Genomic DNA, 26,258 nt, shown 5'->3' on the forward strand with positions numbered 1-26,258 from the left:
GGCCATTTTCTTTCGAGGGACCTTCGACAGAGCGAAGTTGTTTAAGAAAATTACCTCCCTCGATAAAGTGAATGAGAAAGTGTAATTTGTCTAAAGGTAATGACAGCATTCTCTCATCGACTTCCGGTCTAATCTCAAACCTATGTAAACACTTACAGGGAAAAAGAAATGAGTATTTATCGCAATTAGAATCAGTATTACAGTAAGTATCGTATGTGTACGAGGGAGGACACCCAATAATAATATGAGCCAGGAGGTTGCAATGAGAACAACTCTACAACTGGCATCGTTTTATCTTTTTCGCCCTATTTTGATGAGATTTGACCATCTAAAGTTGTGTACTATGTGTGCAAGTAAAGGGTATCTTTTCTAAAGTCAAGTATGAAACTTTTAAATGTTCAGCGCGTAATATTATGTTGGCATCGGACACATTGTTGCAGACGGCTTCTACCGTTGTTGTAACGAGGTTCGAGGATCTTGAAACCGTGAAACAACAAATTAGAGGCGGGCATTCCCTTTCATTTCGACTCTGCTGTTACAACAACCGTCTTTATTCCCCATTCACAAAATCATTCATTACAAAAATGGCGACTGGTAGCATATCCTGGACAAAATTCAAGAAAGATGCGCTCGAAATTATAAGACATTCGGGGCGTATACATGATGGCTGGCAGTTTACAACGATCCAGGTTTGTTTTACCCTCACAAAAAGCATATTATAGATCAAAGAAAAATCACTAAAATTGCTTGCAAAGTTTCGAAAAAAATATTAGAAATTTGCAGGCAACCTCTGGGACAAGCGAGGTAAACAGATCCGTACTGTCAGCTGATGACGATCAGCTGTGAGGGGCCAACAAAGGGTAAGCTGAACCCTAGCTCTCGCTGTACACTGCCGGAGCTCGAGAGGCGTACTTTGATATCCATTGTCGAAAACTCCAGAACTTCACGGACTGTCGCGAAGCAAGTGCTAACGGTTACATTGGTTTAACGTTCGATAGACATATCACGTAGCTTGCGACTGCGATTTTTTAATCGTTGCGAAACGCGAAAACGTAGGGTAAAAATCGTCGACCGGTGGTGTTAGTGTGCGTACGGTACCGTATATGGTGATTGTTACGAACAAAGGGGGCATTGTGATTTTGTCGGAACGCAAAGTTCACGAGTCAGCGTTGCCAGTCGCGCACGGTGCGTTGGTTTGGATGCCGTGACCCGACTTGCCCAGAGCACGTTGTGCAGGTCTCGTCCTTAGTGGCGTTAATTACTGTCGTTTTAATTTTCTATTAGCAAACGAACATAATTTTAGCGTGTAAGTCACATTGTTTCAGTCGTCAGTTTTCTACGATAGTAGTTCACTACATATTTACACTTGAGCACAAACATGAGGAGGAATAAGTTGACGCATCGTTCGTTCGTTCTACCTCCATGGAAGGTGTGATATAGATGATTTAATCGTTATTGCCAGTGTTATCACCTTACAGATATGAGATAAGAAACAGATTTTGGTGTTAGCTCCTTGCTCACAGACTACTTAAATCTCACTGATGTTGCATTCTGGTATTAATTGAAAAATAATGGGACATTCATGTTACTATCTCACCCTTTATCGAATGCCATTGGCTGATAGTTCAGTGTTAAACTCTCCTCCCATTGGTCATCTTGTATTGGAGATTACTCTTAGTGGTTAAACTCATTATCAGCAGATTGGATCACCTGTTGGTTATTGGATGGATGTTAATCCAGTACAAACCCCATTGTTTAATTGATGGCCATAGACAACATGCCCAGTACGCTATCTGCCCCTCCAAAGCATTAGCAAATGAAAACAATGTCAGAGAACCCTCAAACACTTGTTAGCTACTGACAGTGGCTTGAAAAAGTATCTTACATTGCACTTGCTTTTTCTCTTCCCATTGCAATTTATGTTGCGTACACAGAAAGAAACAATCATGATGATAATATGATATATATATATATATATATATATATATATATATATATATATATATATATATATATATATATATATATATATATATATATATATATATATATATATGTTAAAAATTGATAACATGTAGAAAATGACTCAGGTGAACTTTATGGGATATATATAAATGTGTATATATATATATATATATATATATATATATATATATATATATAATATATATATATATGAGACAATGAAAGAATTTTCTTTCAATATACATAATTTGTGTGTATATATATATATGTGTGTGTGTGTGTGTTTGTTTTATATACACACATGTACATAAACAAGTTACAATGAAAAGACTTTGTCAGAACTTGAATGCTACATGCAACTTTCAAATAGTATTAAGTTCCTTTTGTTTACAGAAAAGCAGTCTGCTTTCTCCTTATCTTGGAAGACTGATTTCAACAATGAAACCATCAAATTCTAGCCTTTCAATAGCCATTCTCTAGCCTAATTGTATTACATGTACTTTAAAAAATACCAAAGGTGGTTCCACATGCATAATTGTTGCTGGTGTTAATATTTAAAGAGTTGGCGATTTCAAAACATCACAATAGATTCTTCTGTATTTATTGTTCATATTTGAACCACCCTTTCAAATGTCCAGTATTAACTAAGCCATCACCATGCAAATTGTGCCAAATTTTTAACATTCAAGCATGGAATACCTGAGATGAACCAATAGCATCTTAGCTGAACCAATGATCACAAATCAAGTTATAACATTCGGTAATTCATTCATTCATTTATTTATTTATTTATTTATTTATTTATTTATTTATTAAACTGTCATTGACTTTTTTCTACTTAAGCAACTTCATCTTAGCTCCAATATTTAACAAGATATAAAGATGTGACATTGTTTCTATGGTCTAGCATAGACAGTGTCTCTACTGTCTATGGTTCTAGTATAAAGCGCAAGGTAAATTTTATGTTTGGAGTAAATGTGGACATATTTTATGCATAACACATGCTTTATTTTTACAAATTATTGAAGTGAATCTTTTGCAGCAAAGTTAAATTATCTTGGCTTGAATAATGTTTCATTTGTCTTTGTTTGTCAACAATTCAGCGGCAACAGCCTATTTTTTAATTTGAGTTTAATCACTGAAATGAAAGTGATATATGATAATATGATTTTGTGGTATGTAAATTTTCCTGAGATACAGGGTGTAAACAGATATTGATAAACGATACTATTATTACATCAAATTTGATCACAAACTATGAGCTTTCTAATCACATTTTTTTTATTTAGTTTTATTATTCACATTCCTTTTCACTCTGATTACCAAGTTAAAACCTTGACCTGTACAAGCAGTATGTTGTTTTAGGTGCACAGAATATTTCATGAATATGTTGATCCCAGCTACATTTATGTATTATAATTTATTTTTTTTTACTTATTCATCAATTGTTTTGTATATTTGTTATTATTTGTTTGTTTATTATTATTTACTTTGTTTGGTATATTTATGTAGTTGTTTACTAGATTATTATTTTGGTTTTGTGTTTTCGTCTTTCAATTATGGTTAGAATCTTTGTCAATATCATAAGTGGCCACAATCATCTGATAAATGGGATTTGTACGGTAAATTGGCGTATTGACTGAGGACTTCCAACTGGTCCTGACAATTGAAGGTTACTTTGCACTGTGGAGATGTGAAAGTTGGTACCAACAGGACACTGAAAATTATCAGTGATGATAATGCTTTCCATAATGATGAAATCATCAAATAATATTCCACGGAATACAAATACCGTTACTAGCTTAATCAAGATAAGTTCATAAAGTTATGATGGATAATGCATTCATTAAGTCATAATTTGACTTTAATAGTCAAGTACATTGTATAGTTGTATGCATGCATGCTGCTTAATCTGTCAAGGCAGGTAATCAAATCTTGTAACAGTATAGTGATACAGGAACTCAATCATTTGACATTCTGAAAATGATCTTCAATGCTTTATGATTGTGAAAGAAAATAAATAAGTAAATTGTTGTTTTTGTGTTTGTTTTTCTCACAGTGCGAATGATTTTTTCAAATTTCACAATTCACAGGCGGAAAAGGCTGGTATTAATTAATGTTCACTTTTTGTCCACTGCAATTTTAGGAGATTTAGTCAGTTTTAGCTTTGGTGTTTGTGTGCTCATTTTCTTATCACCTGTCAATGTAGTTATGGTTACTTTGAGATGCCTGTATTATCCTGCCAAGATGATCTGAGGTAAAACATTACCTGTAGTTAATAGAATTTGAAAAGTCTGCCACAACTGTTATCATCTTCACATACATGGTGCTAGTTAATAATAATAACTGAATTCATGGACAGGTGTATTGTGAGCTGCATCAGTTTTACACAGTCAAATACCTTTGGAAATTTGGTAGATATTATCACAAGTGAACAAAAGCTGTGGTGGTTGACATTCTTAAGGGAGAATGCGCCTCGGGGACAGATATTCAGACTCAATTTTTTTCAATCCTTTTCTGGTTTACCGTTTGTGGGGGGCTCATATTAAAGCTCTTAGAGTAAGAAAAATTCACAGTCGTACGTTTTTTCTAAAATCAAAAATTTTTATTTTCCCCCATAGAATTAACATAGGGAATGCAGCCATTTTGAATTTTAAATGTCGGTAAATTTTAGGTAATTTGTTTAGCTAGTACCGAATTTTGCTCAGTGAGCCTGATTGTTAGTCTTAATTGGGTAATAGAAGGGTTGAAAGCTTCATTGACAAAATTTTGAGCAAAAGTTTCAGTCTTCCGTTTTTGATATGGTAGAAAGCCCAGCAAATAAAGTCTTACTCAGATTTGAAAAAATAAATGGAAAATCCTACAGTAAAAAGTTTGGTATGAAAAGTAAAATTGTGAAAGTTATGATCCAGTATTGCTCAAAAATTGGTATTCTTTAATACATAGTGCAAAAGGATAATAAATCAAACACCGAAAGAAAATTCGAGTGGAAATGGTCATGCATTGCCCAACTTGATGGGAATTGCCAGTTGTACAGCTAAGAAGTTTCTAAACTGGATGTGGGAGAAATATTATGATAGTTACCATTCAAAATATTTCCAGCCTTCTTCTATTTTTGCAGTAAAAAATATTGGATGAACTGTGGCTCAAAGTTATCTGACAGACAATTTTAGGCAATGGTGTTTCAATAGTGTTTGCAGCTGGCTGCCTACTGTCCCCTCAGTTGAATGTTGTGTTTATCATGGTCTTTGAGACTCAAAGGCTTCTGGACTCTGACCTCGTCAGGCGAGTCGATTATGAGTAACCTTTGACCCCAAACAATGCTCAGCCAGAGAAAATCAAGGAGAAAGGAACAGGTCACTCGTGCTTGGCAGTCATTTTGGCAGTCATTTTTTTTCTACAACAGGAATTTGATCATGTTTTAGACATCATTTTTGCAATGACAAACAAAGTACAAGAAATCAAATTAATTGCCATTGATGGTATTTTTAACATAATTGTCGTCAAATTAATGTTTTCAGTCCGCTACACCTTGTAGAAATATAATACATTATGCTTCCTTGCAGTTGACAAAATATTATAATTATTGATAAATACATTTTTAAAGTATACTGTAGTGATTGACGATTCAATACATCACAAACTGTAAGGATTATAACTTCCCACTGTTGTGAGTTAATATTTAGTGCAGGTGACATATTTAAACAGCAATCATTAATAACTGATCTCCAAAGTTATGCTGTGATATTTTGTGTCAGTTTGCTCAGACAGGGATTAATTTTTGACAAAACTGGGTTTTGATTTGAAGGGATGTTTTTAAAAAAAGTGAGAAAATTCGACATGATAGAGTTGTGTTTCCTCTAAAATACCAAAAGTATTCCTCAGAAGTAAAATGGTCTTTTGCTTTGCCGTGTTTCCTCATTTGAGTACCTTTCTGTGCATTATTTATATCTGACAATTTACATATTGAAGTATATGCGTCCCATTCTCCTGTGCAAGGATTTATTGGCTAAACCAAGCCGTACAGACAAGCGCAACACCCTGAATATCCATTGTACATATGTGTTATGGGGTGATTATTCTTGTAAATTAATCGAAATACAGAACAATGAGACATTCTGAGATTCTTCATGAATCTGGTGTCTTGAAGGATTATAATCTGATGTATATTTTGACATATTTGCACCCTTTCCGATCATCACAATTTCCACAATTTAAGAGGAAAGAGATGGACTTTTACCGACTTATCAACTTTAGCAATTAATTTGAAATGGTAAATGTCAGATTTTTATGTGAAAAAAATGAAGTAGGAAATAAAACATTATTCGTTGCATGGTACATCATTCCAATTCTTTCTTTGAGATACCTCTGCGTTATCAGAACTGAGAAATAGGTTCACTTTATTTCAGTCCAAAGAAGAAAGACCATACGAAATTTTCCAGTGAACTTCCCCATGTCATTGACTGGCATGGTATGTTTTAATGAATGCCAAGCGTTGGCTTGAGATAAGTGGAGTATTGTAAAGTTGGTAGGTCACGTGAACAGACAGTCACCAACACGTTCAAGTGCATCCCAACTATGTAGGTGAATAAAACTGTGAAAAAATTTGGAACGGCCTCTGTCATCAGACAAATTATAGTATTTTTACAATCTGCATCATGTAATAATTCACAAAAAATTTTGCTCTCAAAGTGGGGATTTTTCCAAAATGTTTGAGGCAGAATTAAAATGACACAATAATTCTATGCTGTAAGAGAATTACTGCTTTTTGGAGGTCATTGTATGTGGGAGTAAAATCTTGCTTTCTCAAGGCGGACCTGTCCACTCTATCACAGGGAATGATCAAAACTCAGAGGCTCCATGTTTTGTTTTCCTTCCTACAGAAAATGTGTAAAAAAATAACTTGACCTCACAGGATGTTCGTGAAAGGATCAGCTTTCCAAATATGAATGCATCAGCATATTGGCAGTGCTGCTCATGAAACTTACCCTTTGTACCCTAACACGAATAGTTTCTCCCTAATCATATGGAAATAAGCTATTGGCTCAATGCCAAACCTGTTTGACCCTTCTTTCTTCTACCTCTGTATGGCCTTGTGAATTTTTTCTAAGTTCGGTCATGCATAATGAATGATGTACATATCTATTATTTTCTTCTCAGTGCAGAGCAAAGCTGCAATGAAAACCACCGTATCAGTGAACATCGTTTTGTCCATCCTCAATATCCCAAATTTGCATCTTTTTGCTCAACCTAGATTTTTTCAAAGCTTTTCAATTAAATATATCCCATCAAAGTTTTTTACTATATATGAAGTTGATGGCCAACAGGGCACTGAAGATTGTATTTGTAGGAATATAATTCAAAATTTATCTAGGCCGTTTATAAACATTTTGTTTATAGTATTTTAATGGCTCCTAATTTGCTGCCACAACTTATGATATATGCAGAGATAGGAATCGGTATTGTACAATTCTAAATTAGTGTTGTGACTTACCAATACAGGTTCCAACAAATTTCATAATCGTTCTTTGTATCACTGATTTTATTGGCTTACTAAAGTAGCGAACAAGGCATATTCTTTTGTATGGGTCATGTTCTCTTTTGTCACATGTTTGTCCTAGCGATCACATTGTTGCAAACTATGCCGGGCATGGCCCAGCTTGTTAGCTATAGTGTTGGGTCACCCTAGCATTTGCCCCTGTTATTAACACCTGCAATTTGCTAATAGACCACATACATGCCAAGCCAATCGAGAAGAGAAAAAAAAAGGAGCACTCGGTGATTTTTAGCTGCTTGCTTTCACTTCGGATCCAGTCCACCTTTAATATTGGCGCATTGGCAAATTATTAGGTAGCTATTAATTAATTGTTGACCAGTGAAATCTAATAGGAGTGGCGCTTGCCGTATCATGTTACATAGTGTAATCTCTGAACACTGTGAATACAATATAATGAATATAGATGTGGCATTCTGACTGGACTACAAATGTGATTTGATGCTATACCGGATAAAAATTAATGTTGCGCTCATCTGGGAAAGGATGTGTTATACATGGTTTTTAATTCTGTTTGTAATTCAGTCAAGGGAATGGGACACACAGTTTTTGACGTACTTCCAGAAATATACTTTCATGGTCCCACAAGACGATGGATCCCTTTCTAAACCCTTTTGACACAGAAAGATATTTTTGTTTGTTTGAAGTTAGTACTACCAATAAAATACTGAATGAATTAGGTGACCCAATATGACTATAAATTTACACATATGAACAGCACAGTTTCTTGGTATGAATATGGTTTTGGTTCGAAAACAACAGCAGTGGGCTGGCGACATCCTGTTTGTGAATTCTTATATCAGGTGTCTGTAACAAAATATTTGTAAATATGTAAATGATCAAATTTAGATGATCGCTTAAAAGATCAAATAGATGTCACACATACCAATTACAAGTACTCTTGCAAATGTTTTCAATTTCAAATTTTTTGAAGCAATTGCCCTCATAGTAAAAAAAATTATTAATTTTACAACCTCAGCCTTGTGACTAATATGTGTGCCCATGATGACTTAACTATTATTAATTTGGAGTTAGTAATGTTTTACCATATAATCATGACTTCGCATTTGCTAGTTAGTTTACCATTACAAACTATGATAGTCAGTCTAACTGGAAATGAAAACAGGAAAATGGTCTTGTTTACTCTCCTTTTTGTTATTTTCCATGTCTTTGAGGGGGTCATTGAAGTCGTTTGATTTTGTGTTGTAATGTTTTAAAATACATCTAGGTCAGCAAAAGATTTATGCAAATGTGCAGTCTACAGTTGATGAGTCACACTGGCCAGGCCACGCTGATAAAAAAAGTTGTTATCAGAAAAAATTTTGCAATTCAAAACTGAGAATTTGGCCTCAGTTGCAGAAAAGCATGATTAATTTGTGATTGATAATTTCTAGTTTCTTATGATTTTACTATGCACTTATCAAAAACAGTAGTTCTGTATTGAAAAAATATTTCATATTAATGACATGTCCTATCGTCATTGTGTTAAGGATATTTATATATTACATGTTTTGAATTATGAAGTTCTATGACACACAAATATATTACTTACAAATGGCTGTCAAACATTGACCACAGATTTTCCAAACAAAGGAATAGTAGATTATATTTTAATATACCAAGATATTCAGCTTTACTCTTATAGATATTGATATCAGCAAAGTCTATACCCCCCAAACTACCTTGCAGGAAGTCAAATTACTGTTTTTACCTGTATTTATATTAAGTAGGTGTCTTTTTAGTACTTTAGGAATATTCTCATCAGCTGTCACAACAGAGTTCGAGAAATTTGTCATCAGTTTTGTTATCTCAGAATGTCAGACAATAAAAATGATTCGTAGCAGCAGCAACACCAACAACAATAGCTTTGAATTCACATTTTGAATTGTCCCAATTTATAATTGTCAATTCTGCTGTTTTAGTTCAATATGAAGTTCAAAGATATCATTGATGATGCTCAGTGCAACTATTTGACAAGCTGTCAGTGAGAATATTTTATTATACAGGATCATAGTTTTAACATTCAATATTTTTTCTCTAAAAACTGATTAATACAGCTTCGAGGAAATAGACATCGTCTGTTGCATCCTATAAAGCAAGACAAAACAGATTTACTTTAGATAAGTTCTATTGAATCCAAAGCCAAAAAGTACTGAAATATTTTTAGCATTAATCTCAAACAGGTGCCATGGCAACAAATATACGTCACGATTCAAAGAGTTCAGGAAATCCAGTTGTTGTTTATATTTTGACGCTGTATGTCAAAAATAAGATTGCCTATACTATTAATTAAAGTTGGTTATAAGTTGAACAGTTCTCTAATGTATCATATCAGCCTTTTTGAAAGTTGTTTACAAGATGAGGATATTCCACTGTTGAAATTTGGTTAACTTGATAATGAATGTGCAGATAAATTCATGACGATATCATACCTACATGTATTTTTGCATCAGTCTTGCTCAGTATTGTCAAAATTAAAAATCTTATAAATTTGTTTTTATGTATTGATTTTAAGTGATTCCGTAAAAGCACTTTTTTGATCAATTACAGTTACAAGAATTTCAGATTCATGAAAATAAAAAGCATGTTTTAGTAGTGTAATTCAAGAAGCAGATGTGGAGATGTATACACCTATTCTAATCATAAAAATATTGATATTTATGATGTTCCTGAGACTATCATGACATTCTTCATGTAACCATAGCAACTTCTTCCTTTGGTAATTTTCTTCATCATTCAATGTAATTGCCACCTTTTCAAGGTGAACAAACCACGCCATTGTAGCAATTTTTAACCACTTCTGCATCTTATGTTCATCTACTAAATGTGGTGTTCCTGCTCCTGAGAAAAAAATTGTCGGCTCACTCACCTGAAATACAAAAAAGTGTGAGTGAATTCAAATTTCTTGTATCAACTCAGAAGGTCAATTGTTACCGGTATATAGTTTTGATTATATTTTCAGCCGTTTTGTCTTAAATTACAAGGAAAGTTTACCTGTTTGCAATTGGCAAATATCTAAAGTGTAGTGTGAAGTGTAAATCTGTGTTGTGTGTTATGTATGCTTCAGCCGTGTCTAGCTAAGAAAATTGTTGCCATCTAACGTGTTGTGTCTACCAACTTTGAACTTTCCTGTAGAAATCAAAGTAAAGTCTCATAAATCGTACAACCAGACTTTTCACCACGGCAACTTTTTCAGTCAGGGACTGAGAAAACACTCTATATACTACAGGTGTCCACATTGCTGATTGTGCCTGCTTAGTCTGTCATTTTAACAGTCATTTCAACTTTCTGACCTTTTTATGTCATACTTGAGTTATTTAGAAGCCCTACATGGCTCTTCAAAGCCAAATTTATATAATTTGTGGTAAGAGTGTTTACTTTATGCTTTTTAATACAGTTTTCCTGCCAAATTTTGGCTAGTATACTATATGTAACAAGCCAAGACGTTAAGCTGACTGTTTCTCACTCAAAATCTCTGTTGCCTGATGTGATAAGCATGAAGCTTTGTCATGGCAAAGTGTGATTTCTCTGCATTGATAACAACACTGAACTCGAGACATGAAAGTCACTGTTATTGTTTCAAAATGTAGAGTCAGGTATTTCTGGCCAACTTAGCTCACCAGTTCTTCAAAAAGGTATATGTATATTGTACATCAGTTAGAATGAAATGAACGTTTGGCTTTTCCGCGCCAAATTCACGGTCCATTTATCACTTTACAGCCATCTCAAAATTTTCAATGGCAACTTTGAAATTGTAATACAGTGATTTTTTCTATGATTTTAAAACACCAAACTTTCCTTTTGCCCAACAAAAACAGATAAAGCTTGATTGATGTGTCATTATTTATTGTTTTGTTTGTTAAACCTAATTAATGGTCCAGGCTGTAGTGCTGTTTCATTCCTGATTTCATGTCAGTTTAATTTATCAACTTTCTTCATAGCTATTATCCATTGGTGTTTCGAGTCTACATGTTCCACATGACTTCAAGCATCAAAATATGTATCAGGCCAGTATAGAAGGTTTTAAATGTCAATTCAATTCAATTTCATTGAAATACTTCATTGTCCACAAATACGTGTGGAAATTTTCCTTCAGGCTCATCTAATACAGATTAAAATAGTACAACTGGCAAGAACATTTCTAAATTTTCCCCCTGTATAAATATCATATTACAGAATTAAGTCAGAAGTGCTTTAAAATGTTGAAGCTCATCAAATGGCCAAGCTAAGGAAAACAACTACAAATAATTAAGATATTCCAGGGTTTAGATATCACCATTTCATAGCCATTCACCGTACATGCGCAAATTTTGTCAAATTCTGACTCCCTTTTCATAACGTTTCATTTTTCAATCAGTCGAAAAGACTGAAGTATGCAGGGCCCATGCTAAGCTGTTGTACAATTCAACATTATTCTCGGGGGTATGTTTGGTTCTATTCACCATAGAGGGCCTGTAATGTTAACTTTCGATGATTTTTTCAATATTTTTATTTTGTATGCCGATTGCAAGTTCTTATGCTACCCCCAAAAGTATGTTGAAACACTCACTATATAACATTTCAACACAGCGTTTAAATGTTTAATGTTAATATATCAATTCTAGTCTGGACCTGAATTCACTTGTACAACCGTAGCAAAGCCTACACATGTACAGGCTGAGCTGACAAGCTGAATACTTTGTACATCAACATGCTTTGGGAGTACAGCAAAAAATTATGGTCGACATTAATAACAAAAGTAGTGAAACAATCATCAAAAAGTTAGCATTTATACTGATCCAAATAAAGGCGCCCTCATTGATTGATAAAGGGAATGTGGCCCTGTGGAACTTCTCAAAGACTGTACACCTAATTTTTGCAGTGATATTATATGAAAATTGTGATATGGAATAATTTGAATGAATAATACCTACATCCTTCAGAAGTATAGCTTCACAGTTATTGGGATAAACTTTATGGCATTGATCAATGTTTGAAACAGCTGGAAAACTGTCAGTCTGGGATAAAAAAGCCTCAAAGAGTCCTCAAGGCTTGCCTTACATCAATCTTCCCTAACTGAAACAACCTGTTAATCCACTGCCAAGCTCTTAAAAAACAATTCTGCTCGAGAAACCTCAGCGATATCAGAAGTGCCAAACAAGTGACAATGTTAAGAATGAATTTGATATTTCAGTAACACCAAGCTATATTCTGACGGATTATGAATATTTTAGGGTACAGGTGGGATACAAATGGGTTTTATAGAAGACTTGTAGTTAAAATAAAAGTTCATGAAGTTTTGGGCCCACTTTTGATCAGCAGCATGCAGTTATGAACTGTAACTGCTTTAGTGAAAAAAGCCTTTAATATTGATCAGCGGTATATCCTAAGAATTTTATGTGATGGGAGTTTCCTCAGTTCAAACCCCTCTAAAATTAAGACTGTCAAGTTTTTAGCTCATATTTGTTATCTATATTGATCTTTTGAAGGTGTGTCACATTTTTCGTATCCCTAAAGTAGAAAAATGTAAATATATTTTGAGTTTACTAAATATCTGCGATTATATTCAATGTCCATATTGAACTTCTTAGTCTTGAAGAAGTATGATTACAAGGCTGTTAAACATGAACAAATTACCCAGGGAAGTTTTGATAGACAACATTGAGAAAGCTCATAGGAGTCCTGAAGTTGTAATATCAGAGACAAGGTAGCTACCTGCAAAGATTTTATTGTATTTTTGTGTTGCAATATAGTATACCATATAAACAATCTCTTCATTGTAGCAGAAGATATAGTAATTATAAGCCATGATAAATAATAATTCACATTATCACATTATATATACAATGTAGCAATTTTCTGCTTGTGTGGCTACATTGTATCCTATGTAAATAATCTGTTGCATTAGCATACTCTATGTAAATAATGTTACAATATTGCATTATGGCCTATGGTAAATATATTCTGCTTCTGTGTTACGTAGATAATTTTACATAAATAATTTTTGATTTTGTGCGTGAAATTGACTGAATTTCAATTGTGATGTCATGGTCCACATCCCAGCCAACTTCACTTGACATTTTCTGACATCAAAACAGGATTCTGTGGGTCAAAAACAATTTACTGTCTTTGAAAGCTATTTTTATTAACCTATTGCAGCTAGTAAAAATAACGTGGTGTCAACCTAGGCACTCACCGGTGGGACCCCATGCAGCGTTCAAAATACAGTCTGAGATGATGTCTTGGAATATTATCTACTTTGCAACTTGTAATTAGAAGATATACTGTTTAATACTGCAGTTTATTATAAAACAAATTGAATTCACCTGTCTATTTTGATTTATACTCACACAAGCTTGCAATAATGCTTTTACTAGAAAATGCTTTCTTAGAACATACACTAGCTTAATAAAAACATGCATATTTTTTTGAGTTCCCCATAAACTATTTTGAGTCACAAAGTGTGAAGTCCTGCAAAGACAGTTCATTGTGTACACTAGGGATGAAGTATTTGACAAATGAATTCTGGTCCTGACTGAAATTCAGTTGTCTACAAAACATTTGACAATATTACATGCATACTGCAGGCTGAAGTAATGAGTTGAAAACAAGGAATTTTAACCTGATTTGAGGTGTAGAACACCAGGCCCCCCCCCCAGTATTTTAAACAGGAAAGTACTGAAAATACCCCAAAAGTTACAACCATGGCTTCAAAAAGACACTGGCTGTAAACCTGAATTCTGACATTTGAGGTTTGCAGTGGTTGCATGCTCACTCACATATATCAAAACTAAAAAAATAAATTACTGTTATTAAGGCATAATACAAAGCTCAATAGCATTTAATCACAGAATTAGAACAGTTAGTGACAGTGTACGTCTGGGCTCTCTTGGGTGTTATAATCAAATTTACAATTTTTCACAAAATGTACTTGTAGTATCAACAACTATCATAATTAAATAAATTGGCAACAGATGGTTTTCTAAGTACATCTGACTGAGCATTGGTACCTCAACCCTTTGAGTGCCGAGGTCAGTTTTTGTAACCTTTGTAAAATATAACACATACAATTTATTTCATATCCAGAAAATTTTCTCTAAATTTTCCCCAAATTTTGATCTAAAAATGTAGCCAATTAAAAGTTATTGTTGTTTGGTCTAAAATTATTTTTAATAATGCAGAAAAATTAATAAAATTGGTAAAATGTTGTGCTAAAATTGGTGTGAGCAACAGGGTAAATTAGATACGTTACAACCTAAGGTTGTAAAACAAACTTCTAGCATGGCATGACATGATGTTACAGAATGATGTATTTGACAAAAACATCTAATATTAGTATGATGTTGCGTCAAGTGTATTGATATGTCCTGCAAGATTGCTGCAAGTGGGAGAATCGTATACGATAAAGTGGCTTTGTACAGGGCAAGTTAAGTTGCCATTGTACAAGTCATTTCTTCGTGTCACTCTGAAATTACCTTGATAAAGTATCAAGGCAAAGTGCTTTTCAACTGTCTCATACTGGCTGGCATAATGTTGTTAAGCAACATGTGATTTCAAAAACATGTGAGTCTTTGTTGTGGCCTTCTTCTATTTTCATGGTGTATGGTTCTGCCAAAAGTACTTTGGATTATATGGTAAATTCAAACACATCGAAAAGTTTTTAAAAAAACAGGTTCAAACTCAAAAAGTTTTGTTGTGAGTTTTAAACAGACTATTTCAAATCAAAGTGTCAGAAATAATTTCTCTTCCTGATTTAAAAAAACAGATTCAAACTCAAAAAGTTTTGTTATGAGTTTTAAACAGACTATTTCAAATCAAAGTGTCAGAAATAATTTCTCTTCCTGATCACAATAGCAAAGACAACACCAGAAAATGACAGAACAACTTCCAATTTCCTATCAGGTTAGTAAGATTATTGAGAATTCAATCACTTAATTGGTATACAAGAATTTAGGGAAGCTTTTAAAAAAAATAGGTACCGGTAACGAAAATACTTACAGTTAAAGTAGGATGATCTTACGAATGCACCTGCGGGATATTGTCAGTGAAATCATGTGTACATTTTATGGTTGCGTATCAAAATTCAAGGTAGTCAATCAACAATAGCATAATATTTTTACTTCAGTGTGAAAACAAGGCCCTGGGCTCACCTCAAGGAACAGCACTTCTTTATCTTGAAATTTTCAACTTACCCTTGACACCAAAGATTCACCACCTTCCCATAGCTTCAGCAAATTATAGGGACAAGTGGAAAATGAAAGAATGTAGACAATATAAATAATGAAGACAATATAAATACATATTTGTTGCTGCCTGCCATTTTGAAAAATCAGTGATATAATTGACATTGATACTAGAGAACTACTAATCACTGTATGTTTGTTGTCAGTGTCATGTTTCAATTACAACTTAAACATGTAGAATGTTCAAAAATTTTTGAATACATAAGAAATTGTCACTGATAGGTGGCCAGGGAAGGTGAATAATTAACAGAGGACATATGGCCCCTTTTCATGTATTGTTAAACACGTTGATGGGTGTACAGCTGGCCAAAATCAATGAGGAGACCATGTCAGGCTAAAAATGAGCACAGTGCAAACTGCATATGTGTCTGCAGACATTTCATTGTATGGGATATATGTGTTTTGGTGAAAGCGTATGAGTGTATGTGAACAGGTGGTGCATGCATGGGTTTTGCAGGTCATCTTGGGGACAGTTCCGGAGTTCCAGTAGTGTGTGAATTTTCGCATGTTCATCTTGTACTCAGCATGTTCATGACAAGCACTTGAAATAGTTTTAGGTTTAATTTTCAACTGTATTTGAGTCACACACAATTTCTGTTTATATTTAAAATTAAATTGCATATACCTTCTTTTATGCAGAAAATCACATACTCATTTATCAATTTCCATTCACACTTACCAGTGACATACCTGCATGCTCATGGTGTGATTGTTTAGCTCACATTGAACAGCGCCATCAGTGGTGTAAAGATAGCAGGCGAGATACACAACTGTTTCATTTTTTAATGTCTTTCTCTGCCTTTTTGAATTCTAAATATGCTTATGTTTTGAAGAAAATTGAATTCTTTATATTACAGTAGTAGTGCAAGTTTATACTGCTCCCTTTAACCGCCATTTGTCTGAATTTTTTTGCTACTTTACCACAGAACAACTGACTATTATCATATTTAATATTCATACTAATACCTGTGTCTTTGCTGATGCAGACAGTTCAAAAGTTACACCGACATTGTACACTAAGCTGCTGATTTGACTGCACCACCAAGTGTTGAGTCTTTGAATAGCACAATGCTACCCACCTTTAGTTCATATTTACAAGGTACACCATGTGGATTAATTTTGCTGTTCGTCTAATATTAGTCACATTTGAGATCACTATGGTAACTCAGAAGTTGTAACATAATGGCACATGTACCTATCAAATTGACATTATTATGTTCTTTGTCACACAACCATTTTGGAGAAAATTTTGAAACATATTTTTTGTACACTTAAAAGAAATGGAGTAGAAATGTGAGTTTTAAACTCCATCACATATTGCTTTAGTACTCAATAATAATATGGAAGAATGTGAAATGGTTTTATACATTCTTGAATTGGGAAGGCCTTGTAATGCATAAATCATCATATTTGTTACCATGGTGTTAGTGTTCTCTTAGCCAATGGCAGTAGCCTGAGGACTTGCTGTGGAAATTTCAAGGAAAAAAACCCAGCTGTCAGTCTCCCTATCAATACACTCACCCCTTTAGAATAGTAAAATGAACTATTTTTCAGCAGAGCTGTGGTCTAATCCTGTCGTCCTAAGAGTGTGGTTTGATTCAGCCATAAGCAGGAAACAGAAGTGAAGCTAGTAAACAATAAAAATGTTGAAATTGATTACATTCATCCATATGATGTCATTTGATATCCGTATAACAGTGTCATAGTGTGGCAAATTTTCTTCAATGAGAGAAATTCGTCAGTTTCTATGGGCATCTGTTCCACATGCCACAAGAATACGATGCTTTGTGTGTGTACAGTAACAGGTTCATATTCTTCATATGATGGCCTCTAGGTGGCGCTGTTAGTGATCTTCCCATTCCATTGTTCAAGTTCCCCCTCTCTTTCAGTAACCTGAACAGCCTCGGCCAATGACCCTTGCCATTTCCAGTCAACCTTTGCATTTATATGTCTGCTGTGACATGTTCTACTCGTTCTAAAAATAGAAAATGTCACAACAGCTTGACAATGCAATGGAGCGATTTTTCAAAAAGCTATAGACCTGGGAAAGAGTTATATGAAATTACAATGAGGTTAATGATTGGTGCTGTCCTCATCTTCAGCTCGGGAAAGAGGAGCCAGGATTTCTCCAGAAGAAAAATGTGCAGAGGCTGTTGAAAACGATCCAGACACAGAATTCTGCACACACCAGCAATAAAACGGTTGCCATGGCTACAGTAAATGAAGAGCAGGACAGCTGGGAAAAGGATTTAGAGGTAATCACGCCATATTTAAAAAACAAAAACAGCGTTTTATATTCATGCCATGATAATTGTCTCTCAGAAATGTTTACCCATTTCCCATGACAAATGTTGAAACTGCATGAAAATTAATCTGGACTGGTGGTATATCATGTAACTTTCAAAACAAGGAAGAGAACTTTCTTTACTTGGTTTAAAGGCAGTGGGTCATCCCAGTCTATGGCTGCGCTACTTTCTTGTTGATGTAATTGCCTCTTCCCGAAATTGGCGATGAATGTCGAGCAAATATGGCGCAAAATATTCAGTATTTTTTTTGTCATGTTCAAAGCACCGGTTTGTTAGCTTTCTAATCACTGCAAGACTGTGCCAAATAAACTTTGGTAGCATCCCTTCATTTCAATGAAGCTGCTTCGGCCACAGTCACCAGTTCCAGTACAGTCGCCATTTTGAAATTTTGAATATTCACAAGGGATGTCGGTTTTTGTTCAGCATAGCAACAGACCCATTTTATGGGTCCTTATATATATACAGCTGCAAACAGGATGATCCCCTACCTTCCATTTTCATAGGTTTATCAATTTTTTTACTTTCTAAGCAGATTTTTACGTCCAGCAAGAAGCATGTAATTATTCAATGGGAAAGAAGTTGTAGATCAAGTTTGCCCACTTTAATGATAATATAGAAACATTAATACATGGTAAAATAAAAAACTTAATACATGTTTACTTTATGTTTAATTGTGGTAAAATAAAAAAATACTATATGTTTACTTCATGTTTTATTGGGAAATGTAGGGGTTCTCACTGAGAAAGTTCTCATCCAAGGCAAGTTCAGATGGTTTTTCAAAATGTGGAAATGGAGCACTTATCAATGTTAATTGATTCCTAGTCAAAAAGGATGGATGACTTTCAAGCAAACCCTTTGGGAATTGTTCTGTTCTTGAATCTTGAAATTGTCCCCGTGACCCATTCAGTGCACTTGCATGGTTTTGCTCAAAGCCGTTGTTATCGATGGCCATTCTGGCAATACTAACAGGGAATGTTTGAGAACATGTTAAAATTATCAAGTAAATAAAACAATCAGGTTAATAATTTTCAGTAATTTGTGTATCCTGTCTGGGATTTTTGAGTGTTTATACATTCATTATAATGCTGTTCTTTTTTTCATGCTGTACTATAAATTTGTTTAACAAACAACATAACAAATTTCTCATCAAGCTTACTAACGATCATCTGACAGTATTAAAGACAAATTATTTGGTCCTTTGGAATGGTAGAAAATTTCAAATAGCAACATGTTTAATTTTTCGTATATTTCTTTTTAACAATGAACAAATTACCTCATTTAGCGATTCATTTCATATAAATAATGCATGACATTCCCACTGAGAGCCACAAAGACAAAGAAACAGGTCATAAGAACAATAAATGAGAATTATTCTGAAAATTTAAAGATGGATGCAGGATTGCAGCTTTTATGTAATGTAGTCTATGAAATACTTGGTTTAATAGAGGCCAGGTATTCAATGTTGGAAAATCATACACGATTATCTGCATGTTTTAAAACAAACAGTCTGGTGTAGGGCTTAAGAATTTATAACAACCATATGTTCAGTGACAAGCAAGAGACTGTAATATCCCCAGGCTTTTTGTCAGATGGAGAATGATGAATGTACTGGTCATGAATATTGGAATTTTAACGTTTGTTCCTGCTCAGGTCACTTGTTTGTATATTAAACTGAGACAAACAGTGGGACTAGGGTTCAGATTTCAATCTTAATACTTCTGATGATAGACAATAATTGCTACCGAAAAAAAAGTATTTTGTGAAGTGCAAGTGTGTGTTAGCATTGCTGTGTGCACTAAAACTTTTATAATATCTGGAAGCTTGTGTTCAAATATTTTTATAATTTTGTAAGTGATCATTATAATAATATATATTGAAGTTATTGTTTTGTGTTGTATGTTGCTTAATATGTTGCATTTATATGATGTATCTGACTTCATTGCCGTTCATGGTGTGGAGAAATTTGTAATCAAAAAACAAAAAATCTCAAAATTATGAAGACACTATTTCAATAATTCTCATATGCACATACTTCTGCCTCACACATACAGTGTACATGTATTTGAATATTGATGAAGTTGAAAGACGGTTACCATAATGAGATTATCATATCTTGATGAAACTGTACATTTTGGAATTTACATTCATGGCTTTGCTTTCCCTTTGACTAAAACTAACCATGTATTTGTATTTTCTTCCAACTGGACTTTCTGAAATATGTACACATCATGCCCACAAATCTTTCACGTTTGAAAACGAATGTGTTTTTGAATGCATTTCACACAAATATAATTTCACATAAGGGTACAGACAATTCTGCTTACAACAAAATAATGTCATCATATTATTCTGAAATAATAACTTAAAAATAACCATGGCCTTTATACAGTAGTTTTTAGCAGACTGTTCATATGTTAATTATCATACAAAAGAATACATTGTACAACAAAAGAATATGCAAATTATGCATTGTAATGGAAATTGCCATCACTCTGTTTTTCCAATGTGTGGAAAACATTGTTGTATTTCAGAGTGAATGGTATGATTTTACTAAAAATAGATGAAATTTCAAACAAAAGGTGGCATGTGAACAAAAATTGTGACCTAGTTAAGTATCTTTTCATCTGAAACAGCAGGTACTCTCCTGTGACCCATACTGGTGACTTTTCTACAATTTTTTGTTTAGAACGGTGACTGTTCTACGATTTTGGTTTGGAACTTTTACCAAAAGTGCAGTATCTGAAAATTGTAGAGGGATAATCGATGGTTACCCGTCACTTGAAGAAGTTGTTCATTCCTTTGCAAAAGATAGCACCAGTTGATATTGTAGAATTGCAATGATCATGTGATCCCTTTCAATTTGGTTGATACTTCAGCAATCAGTCACTACTACCTCAGCATTCATATGTTTTCACCGTTGGCTTCCTGTGGTTAACAACAGATTTGAACATGAATTTCCTCTAAACCATGATATTGTTGATTGTCTTGATCAAGGTGTAATTGCACACAAATATAAACAAGATGTTATCGTAGAAGGACTTAAAAAGGCTATATGGTAGAGTTTGTGCTGTGAGGCTAATTTACGTGTGCTTCATCCTTCTGCCATTCTTATGTACATGCAAAGATTCAGAGGATGTTTCCATCCATAGAACTGCAAACCCTGAGCCGTAAAAAATCTCCACACCACATATTATTTGATGTGAGTAAACGTACACCTAATGAACATAGCAATAAGAATGAATGGAGAGCTTCATTCTGATTCAGTTGCTTAGTTTTAATTACATCAACCTCAGGGACCATGACTAAAAACACACAAATGCGGGCAGGCAAGTCCCTGCATAAAAAGGAATTTAGAGTAATTGCCATTGAGGGCGCTCTACAGCGTATGTCATGTGTCATATTCCTGGCCAAGATAAAACTCTTGAGGACACTTTATTTGAATGCAAATGAGTGAAAGAAATTTGGCAAAAAATGTATTTCTTACTTGAATAATAATTTCAAAAACAACGCAACAGGAATTGTCGATGAGGATAATGCAAGATCAGATTTTACTTACTGTATCACTTCATTTGTGAAATACAGAATTTTGAATTTAAGAAGCTCATTTGTTCTTGATGGGCAATGTGATTGCTAGTTATCTTCATGAATGAATGCCTCGTACTTTATTTATGAGACGAAAAATAGATATGATGATTGTATGGCTTAAATCATCAAGCCTGAAGAAACTTTTATGATGGACGATGCACCTTGAATTTATAGTTAAATTATTTCACACTTTTTGTTTTCCAATCATGCATTCAGTCACTTATTCGTTTGTACATATTTCATTTGCTTAAGTTATTACATAGTTATGCTGACTGATGATACATGTTGATGGTGCACAAATCTGCTGTCATAGCTGTTGCTTTGGGAGTAAAGTGTTAACATTTCCCAAGTAGACATTTCCACTCCTTCACAGTAAATGAGTTTAGCAAATGTACTCGCTGGCTCATCAACATCTGTTGAAGAAATTTTCTAGGCATAAACAGATGCCTGCTGCACTATCTTCAGTGTGTAATAGCTGTGAGATAAAGACGGTTACAACACCTCCAGGGGTTAATATGTCCAATTTATGTACTAATTCTGTGCAAATTTCACAATGGAGGAATTCATTCGCATTGCATTGTTGGTGTCTTGACCCCCAACATCAGTTAAATATGCTTTTCTTCTTCAGAAGAAAAACTAGTCTATTGACATCTCCAAAACTTCGATCAGTAATCAACTCTGGTAATCTTACCATAAAATTAGAAACTTTAGGACCATTTAACCATAAATCTAGATCTATCTATTTCAAGTGTGTTGTCTTCAAATTGTCAACACCTATATATGCATACAATTAAATTGGATTTTTTTGTCTGTACTAGAATTCATTTCATTGAAAATAATAGTAAAATGTGTTTGCCATTATGTTACTTTGCATCTAGGTATAAGAAGAAATAGATATAATTCATTTCTGGAATAAAAGTAATTAAAAATGTTATCAAAAGTTACCACTATTGGCTTTTTAAGGAGCTAACTCCGCACCCCATACAACTGCCTGTTAATCAATCTTCAAGTCTTGAAGTTGAGTGTTTTCACTGTTCAGCATTTGTGTAATGCATATTATGGTTAGATAATTAGCAAGTAAAAGTAGAGAATGGGTACAAAGCCAGCTCACTTGATTATTTTTTTGCCCCTCTGAAGTTGATCCGACAACATACAGCGTCTTAATATGTGAATAAAGTTGGTCATATCAGTAAATATATAGTTGTCAACTTTATCTTTTTTTTCAACCAGGAAGATTACAGTTCAGTGGACAGCCATTCAAAGTCAGCATCCTGGTGTATTTATGAATATCATGTTGTATACAGTCTCAGCTATGGTGTGCCTGTGTTGTATTTCAATGCTTCAAAGGAAGGTAGGTAGTGTATTCTTTTTAAATTCAGTATTATCCAGCTTCAGAGAAGGGCACTTCTCATAGAATTTTGCATTTTTTTCGATATGCAGTTAAATTTTCCATGAAAGAGAGCACCTGTAACTTTCTGATCTTCACAGGCTTTCATGATTGAAGAAAAAAAAAATTAAACTGTAAGTTTGTAGCTTAAGGGGATACCCTGCTGTTCTTTATTCGTGGCACTTCACAATATAACTTCCCACTCAGAAAGAAATAGCAGGGTGGGCCCTCAAGTGACTCTGAGCAAAAAAAATTACATTCACGGCAATACTTGACATTATCTGATCCATTTTACTATCATGTGAGTGAAGATGTTTGAAAAGGTTAGTGTTTTGCATTGGAGACTGCATCGCAAAACGATAGACACTGCAAACTGCAATACATATATTTAATGTGTTAGTAGTGATCTATCTATCTATCTATCATTGCTGTATGGTTATTGTTGTAAAATCAACAATATTCAGATTTAATAGATTGAATGCATGACAAAAACTTACAATAATTAGTTGCCAGTGAACACTGGTATGGTAAATAAATGTCAGATGATTCACTGGTGACGGGAATATAGAACTTCCAGAAATTAAGAGTTGCAGTACTATAGTCTAGCAGTATAATTCATATTCACTTTGATTGCAGATATAAATATTAGTATATACGGCATATTCAACACAAATTAATCAAGTAAAACATCGGAATGTGAAATAGACTGTAATAGTACAAAAGTACAGCTAAAATGTAGAATATGTTAATGATTTTTACTAAAATTGCTTACAGACGGACGGCTGCTGTCCCTGGAAGAAGTATGGAATAATGTAAATGAGAACTACCAGTCCAGCGTTGTATTAGATCGTTGGTCATTCATAACACAACAGGTATGATTTTATGATTGCATTCTCTGAACGTCCATTAGTAATGCAGGGATATGTTGCATGATTTGGCTATCGTAGTTTCTTACCTTTGTATGATGTTTTGAAAAGAATTACCAAAGGCCCAAAATTTGATAATTCACATTAATAACATGACCTATGTAATTTCAGATCGTAGTGCATAGGGTACTGGCAATGGCAGTACTTGTCTAATGATTTTCAAAACTCAAGTTGTCTATAAATGAGTGACAATAATTTGGAAAAAAGCAATGGCAGATTACTAAATACAAATCTATCGTCCAAGGCTGGTAATCAGTGTTCAGTACTGTATCTTTCAAGCCAGCTTGACATTAGTGGCGTGTCATAGACCCTCAATTCTGCATACAATAAATGTTAGCAAAGCTGAATTTGAGAGCATCTTCAACATCAGTGTTGATCTTTTGTGAGTCCGCTGTACATTTTATGTATATTACCATTGTTTGTAAGCAATCCACTAATTTTGTGTTTTGCAGGAACACCCATTGCTGTGTAGACCGTTTTACCAAATTCATCCTTGCCACACAGCAGATATGATGAAAGCCACTGGTATAGACTGGAACCAAACAGAGTATGTAGCACTGTTCATATTTCTTTGTCGAGTTTTAAAGAGCGCCCTCTGTAGGCATAATCTGCCTAAAATGATATGTTGCCCGCTATTGAAATCTGATGTAATCTTTGGAGCCAAGCCATGAATGAGCAAGGGACATGTAAAATACTACAATTTCATAATGTCTAGAAATTTAGGAATTATAGTACTTGGTTATTTACATAGGTATTACATAACAGTTCATATTTTGGTTTGACAAGAGGAAATTTTTTAGTTTGTAGGGGTAGAAATCATAGGAATGTTTTTATTCTTTGCATATTTACGTAGATCTGCTGTTATGTGAAAAAAAAAAAGTAATAACGGATGGTGGCTCTATTCCTTCAGAGTGAATTATTTTGACTACCAGCAATACATGGTTACGCACAAACATAGCCACACAACACGCAAAGTGTTTCAGCATTATTCCCCTAATTCACTTTTCTTTTCTTTTATACTTTCAGATGTAATTATTTGGTGACGTGGCTGAGTTCATTAGGGCCTGTGGTCGGACTCCAACTTGATCTGAGCTACGGAACCCTAGATACAGGCTGACTTTGTAGCGTACATATCAGAGTGGTGTACGTCTCTGAGAAGTACAAATCAAGGTTTTTTGCCTTGTGATGAAGACGTGACGAAGACATCAAGAAACACTGATGCATGCTGCCACAACGTGGTCCCCGAGTACAGGGCCAGTGTGTGTAGCTAGAGGGTCTTGAGCCAAGATCGGTGTCTGTGTTGAACCATTCACTTACTAGAGTGATCAGTGATAATCATCAATGTTGAATCACAATGGAGAAAGAATCCACAAACCAACAAACTAGCATGGCAAGAATTGAAAGACCGACTTTCCAAAAAGTGATTGAAATTATGATAAGCTCAATTGAAATGTTTTTTTTTATTCCCACTTGAGGAACTTCATTGCAAAAGAAAAATTTTATTTCCTTGTTCAGTATTTCAAGAATGAGAGTGAAAATTTCACACCATTTGACCCAGCCAAAGTAGGTAAATTCTTTGGAATGTTCAAAACCAGTGGAAACAGAGGCCAAGAAATCTGATAATTTGCATGCATTGCATATAAATTTACCCTCAATCTTGGGTGAACAAATTAGGCAAGATTAGGTAAATTCTCTGTTTTAGCATCCACTTCAATTCATAAAGGTAGGCGGGTAAATGCATGGTTAAAAACACAAATGTGTAACAAAATGAACATGCCATTTGCCATCATTTGACAGTTTTCTCAGTTTTCTCATACAGCCTGCTTATTCGTGTACGTATATACTTCTAGAGAATACAATTTTACTCCACCACATGGTTCAATGGTTGTAGTGTGACTGAAGAACGGAAGCATTTTGTGTTATTGTACAAAGTCATTGCTTTGTTTTGTGACAATATTGTCAATGATCAAAAATTCAGCAAAAAAAGTTGTTTTTTTTCTGAAACACTACAAATCTTGTGAGCACTTGATAACTTTTATTTGCCTGACCAAGTTTCCTACAAGTGGTTTTAATCAGTCATATAGTGATTTCCATCAGTAAAATATCAAACCGCTTTACAATAAAAATACTGAGATCATAAAAATACAAGTAAAAGTACATTTATAAAAATGCACTGATAAAAAGGTAAGCTGGGCAATACAACATGATAAATAATTTAAAAAAAAATAAGAACAACAAAACGGCTACTTAGCCACAATGCTTTCTGTAGAGGTATGTTTTCAGAGATGTTCCAAAGGAAGCAACAGATGGTGA

At 34.2% G+C, this 26,258-nt stretch overlaps 1 protein-coding gene across 1 annotated transcript; it reads left to right on the forward strand.

Annotated features, from left to right (window-relative positions):
- The first annotated feature begins 552 nt into the window (after window positions 1-552).
- LOC139138350 (ubiquitin-like-conjugating enzyme ATG10) lies at window positions 553-25,969 on the forward strand. The gene is made up of 6 exons (XM_070706691.1): window positions 553-689; window positions 17,844-17,996; window positions 22,863-22,983; window positions 23,794-23,891; window positions 24,398-24,492; window positions 24,972-25,969. Exons 1-6 carry the CDS (start codon window positions 585-587, stop codon window positions 25,060-25,062), a joined length of 663 nt encoding a protein of 220 aa, XP_070562792.1. The 5' UTR covers window positions 553-584; the 3' UTR covers window positions 25,063-25,969.
- Window positions 25,970-26,258: the final 289 nt, after the last annotated feature.

This window comes from Ptychodera flava, chromosome 8 (assembly GCF_041260155.1).
Source record: "Ptychodera flava strain L36383 chromosome 8, AS_Pfla_20210202, whole genome shotgun sequence".
In the NCBI taxonomy this organism is placed as follows: Eukaryota; Metazoa; Hemichordata; class Enteropneusta; family Ptychoderidae; genus Ptychodera; species Ptychodera flava.

Coding starts and splice junctions, on each gene's coding strand:
- LOC139138350 (XM_070706691.1), top strand. CDS start 585: ATGGCGACTGGTAGCATATCCTGGACAAAATTCAAGAAAGATGCGCTC. Junction 22,984..23,793: donor TTTCAATGCTTCAAAGGAAG/GTAGGTAGTGTA, acceptor AATTGCTTACAG/ACGGACGGCTGCTGTCCCTG. Junction 24,493..24,971: donor ATAGACTGGAACCAAACAGA/GTATGTAGCACT, acceptor TTATACTTTCAG/ATGTAATTATTTGGTGACGT.